Source organism: Cryptomeria japonica, unplaced genomic scaffold, assembly GCF_030272615.1.
Source record: "Cryptomeria japonica unplaced genomic scaffold, Sugi_1.0 HiC_scaffold_13, whole genome shotgun sequence".
Classification (NCBI taxonomy): Eukaryota; Viridiplantae; Streptophyta; class Pinopsida; order Cupressales; family Cupressaceae; genus Cryptomeria; species Cryptomeria japonica.
In genome coordinates this window covers 1,357,513-1,361,804 of record NW_026728835.1, presented here as the reverse complement: position 1 = coordinate 1,361,804, position 4,292 = coordinate 1,357,513, and the positions used below count along the sequence as shown (strand labels likewise).

At 39.1% G+C, this 4,292-nt stretch overlaps 1 protein-coding gene across 1 annotated transcript; it reads left to right on the top strand.

The window, feature by feature from the left end:
• Positions 1-611: 611 nt before the first annotated feature.
• On the top strand, positions 612-3,782 carry LOC131028544 (uncharacterized). The gene is made up of 3 exons (XM_059214871.1): positions 612-1,651; positions 1,739-2,956; positions 3,221-3,782. The coding sequence occupies exons 1-3, from the start codon at positions 612-614 to the stop codon at positions 3,780-3,782; spliced, it is 2,820 nt and encodes a 939-aa protein (XP_059070854.1).
• The last annotated feature ends 510 nt before the right edge of the window (positions 3,783-4,292 follow it).

The following is a 4,292-nucleotide window of genomic DNA, read 5'->3' as shown; positions in this document are numbered from 1 at the left end:
AAAGACGTGCTCATCGAAATCAAATGCAATGCACAAGGTACTATGGAAGGAGAAAAATTCTTAACAAAAGAAGATGAGAAACCCGACACTTTTTTGTTGGCGAGGCCTCCACATCCACAGTATCAACTCCCCACTTTCCAACTCATCTAGAAACACATGTGCCCCAAACCCAACATACAAGCCAACCTGCCCCAATTGCTGAAATCCATAGTCCCCCAAAATTTTGTCAAAAATATTGCATTGCTAGAAACAACTTTCGTTCCAAATTGGACAAGCTTTCAAAACTTTCAACATGCCGAATTTGTATGGAGAGATATCCAGGAATTAAAACCCGAGTATTTAATGGAATTAATACTTGTTACCGATGCACAACAGAAAAAAAAAATGGGCACTGCTACTCAAATTGGAACAACATGGACCCTGGTGAACAACCTCGATGTTTGCAAATACTAACTCAAGTTGAGGAGATGTTGATAGCAAGGATTAGCCATTTCCTTCAAGTTACCTATGCAAGAGGAGGCCAACTAAAATATAGTGGCCACACTATTTGTTTTCCTCAAGATATTTCTTCAATTGCATCCCACTTGCCCAGACGTATAGATGGACTAGACATGATAATAGTAAACAAGGTAAACACTGGCCAACAACAATACAACTTCTATGTTAGTAGAGGACGTGTCCATGAGGCATTACAATATAAGATTTCATATGAACCATACTACAAAGATGTAGAATTAGATGAATTAGCATTAACATCTTTACCCATAAACCCCACCAATATATCTGACCTGCTATATGCAACAACTTCATATCCTGATCCCATTGATCTAAGTTCCATGCAAGAAGATGTTACAGAGGATGATCCATTGATAGAGAACTTGCAAATGATAAATTCATTTGTGGCAAATCTTCCACCTGCACGGCGTGAGATCAAAGAAATTCGCTCTTTACTACAACTAGAGAAAGGACACCCAACTCATATAGTTCAATGGCCACCCATTTCCCCATCTCCTATAAATGAATACACTACTGAAGGATTGTTTGTAATGTCATTCCCTACTTTGTTCCCTAAAGGTATAGCTGCATTCAAACAACAACGTCTCAAAGAAGTTAAGCTACATGAGTATGCTCTCCATCTTTTAAGATACCATGATAATAGGTTTGGTCAACACCCAAGGTTTAGGTACTTCATATTGAATATACTTATGCATCATAGAAGTCAAGCCACCGCATCTTTATTTTTCCACAAACAACTTGATGATTCAATGCCTACAACAATTTCTGACCTTCATCACAGATTAAAGGACTTGCCTGATGACAAACTTGCAGATCAACTAATGCGCTTTAGCTTGTCAAATCGTGGAACAAAACCATTCTGGAATCAACGTAGAGGGGAACTTATAGACATGGTCATCCAAATTGGTTGTCCAACTCTATTTTTTACACTCAGTGCGCTTGATACAAAATGGCCCGACTTGCATGATATCATGCCATCCACCACACCTACAAATCCATATGCAACAGCTAGGTGGAGGTTACAAAATATAGTTCAAAATCCACACCTTACTGCAATGTACATGCATCACAGGTTTACTGCATTTGGTGAAGAAGTTTTGGAAAAACTTCTTGGCGCAAATGACTACTGGTATAGGTATAACTTTTGCAACCTTCTAATTTTACCATCAACTCTTACTCTTCTTTTTTTTGTTTATTTTTTTCTAAAAAAATCTTTTCCCAGGTATGAATGGCAACATAGAGGCTCTGCACATATCCATGGTTTCCTATGGCTACCACAAGCACCAGACATTGGGAAATTACAATGCAATAACATTCAATCAGTACAAAATACACTTGCTTACATTGATAAATATGTCTCTGCATGGAACCCAAGAAGTCTTGAATTGAGAAACCAAGTGTTCCACCGATCCATTGTTGATGACCCTTGCTTGATGGACACAAGCATGATAGTGTCAAGTGATCCTTCCATTCACTATTATGAATTGGCCAATCATGTTCAAAGACATACAAAGTGTACTATCCAAACCTGCCTTTGTAGGAAGGGGACATCTCTTGTGTGTCATTATAAAGCCCCTTGGAGCATTAAAGAAAAGTCATCACTTTCTAATGATGCAAATGGCCAGCCTACGTACACCCCTGCTCGCAATGATGACCGCCTAGATCTTCACAACCCATTTATACTCTCAATATGGAGAGCCAATGTAGATTGCCAACCTGTTCTCTCAATTCATGCTGTGATCAAATATATTGCAAAATATGCAGCTAAGGCTAAAAACAAATCGAAAACATACCATGCAATGTTATCTCGAATATCAACCAACTTTGAGTCCGATAAACCAGCTCCTAATGCTTTTCGCAAAATGCTTCTTGACAACCTTGTGGATCGTGATATAGGTGCCCAAGAAAGTTGCCACCTTCTGCTAAAGCTACCACTCTCCATTTGTAGCAGAACCTTTTTTTCTTTAAATGTGAACAAAAAAAAATTCCAACGCGTACCAATCACATCCACAGATACAACCACATATCCAAACTATATAACCTCTTACATGGCACGACCAATACAATTAGAGAGAATGTCTCTTATTGAAGTAACTCAAAAATGGTCCTTCAATGCATCAAGAAAGCATGATCAATGGAAAGAGCGAGCCACACCAGTAATAGTTCGAGTATCCCCAAGATTCACAACCATTCCTGCAGAGGAAGAAAAAAGTTATCAAGCATTTTGTTGGAGTGAACTATTACTATACCACCCATTCCGCAACATTGCAATGGATTTCGGCTCAACAGATGATGAAATTCAAGGACAGTGGCAAAGGTTCTTACACAACTACAACCCATGGCATGTACATTGCACGCCTCCAGAAGTAGATGAAAAATCCAATACTAGCACTCCTTCAAGCGATGCAGAACAAATGCCAAAAAGCATCCTCAATGAATGGCAAGTATTGTCAGCTTCATACCCAGGACTTCCTATTCACCTGGATGAACTTGATATCCTTGGCCAACGTGATATTGACTTGAACCATGACTGGGGGGAACATCACTCCAGTCCACAAGAAAAACAAATAGCTACAAATTTCATACACTCCAATCACCTAACATTTCAACCCCAGCATGTTATCCAGCAGTAGAGCCAAAATAACCTATGTATACAACAACAAAGGGCATATGATATAGTTATTTCACATCTACATGGTAATAGTTTGCAACCACCATTGAAAATTATTGTTCAAGGAACTGCAGACACAGGAAAGTCGCACCTCATAAAAAGCATAAAGTCAACACTCACAAGATCAGCACCAACTGGACAATCACCATTATTGCTCCTCGCACCAACAGGAGTTGCGGCATTCAACATACAAGCATCAACAATTCATTCAACACTCCGAATTCCAATCAAAGAAATGTTCCCTCTACAAGGACAAATATTGGCAAGCTTCCAAGAAAGCATGTACTTCATTCGCTACATTATAATTGATGAAATGAGCTTCATTGGTCCAAAGTTAATACAACGCATTGATATTAGGTTACGTGAGGCATTCCCTGCCCATAACCAGCTCCAATTTGGAGGACGCTCGATCATTCTCTTTGGTGACTTGGGCCAACTACCACCTGTCAAGGACATACCTATGTATGCTTCAACTTCATATGGAGGGACATTATGGCGTAGCTTCATAACAGTTATAACATTGAAAAAAACATTTCGTCAAACTGGAGAGCAACCTACTCAAATTGCCTTTCGTGCACTTCTCTCCAATTTATGAAATGCAGAACCTACAATTGCAAACTGGCAACTTTTAATGTCTCGGTCAAATTCAACGCTTTCTTCTGCAGAGCAATCTATATTCTTATCATCCACACACCTATTTGCAACAAATGAAATGGTATCATTACATAACAAACGCATGTTGTTATCTATGGCAAAACCTATTGCCCTTTCTACTACAGAACAACTCAGGGGATTCACATGCTCAAATCCAGATGAGGAACAACTTGAATCTAAGATCCTCTTATGTATTGGCCAAGAAGTTATGTTATCTACAAACTTGTGGGTGGAAACAGGACTTGTCAATGGTGCACTTGGACAAGTCAAAGAAATTGTATATAATGGTGGTGAAATACCACCTGAACTTCCCTTATTTGTTGTTGTTCAATTCAAAAATTACATTGGCCTAGTTTGGGACCACAACAACCCAAAAAATATCCCTCTTGTTCCAATTAGTCGTGGTCTTCGCCGTCAGCTACCACTAAAAATGGCATGGGCCTTAACAATT

Excerpts from the sequence above, each read along its gene's own strand:
- LOC131028544 (XM_059214871.1), top strand. The coding sequence starts at position 612 with ATGATAATAGTAAACAAGGTAAACACTGGCCAACAACAATACAACTTC. Across the intron at positions 1,652-1,738 it reads GCAAATGACTACTGGTATAG|GTATGAATGGCAACATAGAG; the intron begins GTATAACTTTTG and ends ATCTTTTCCCAG. Across the intron at positions 2,957-3,220 it reads AAAAGCATCCTCAATGAATG|TTTGCAACCACCATTGAAAA; the intron begins GCAAGTATTGTC and ends ACATGGTAATAG.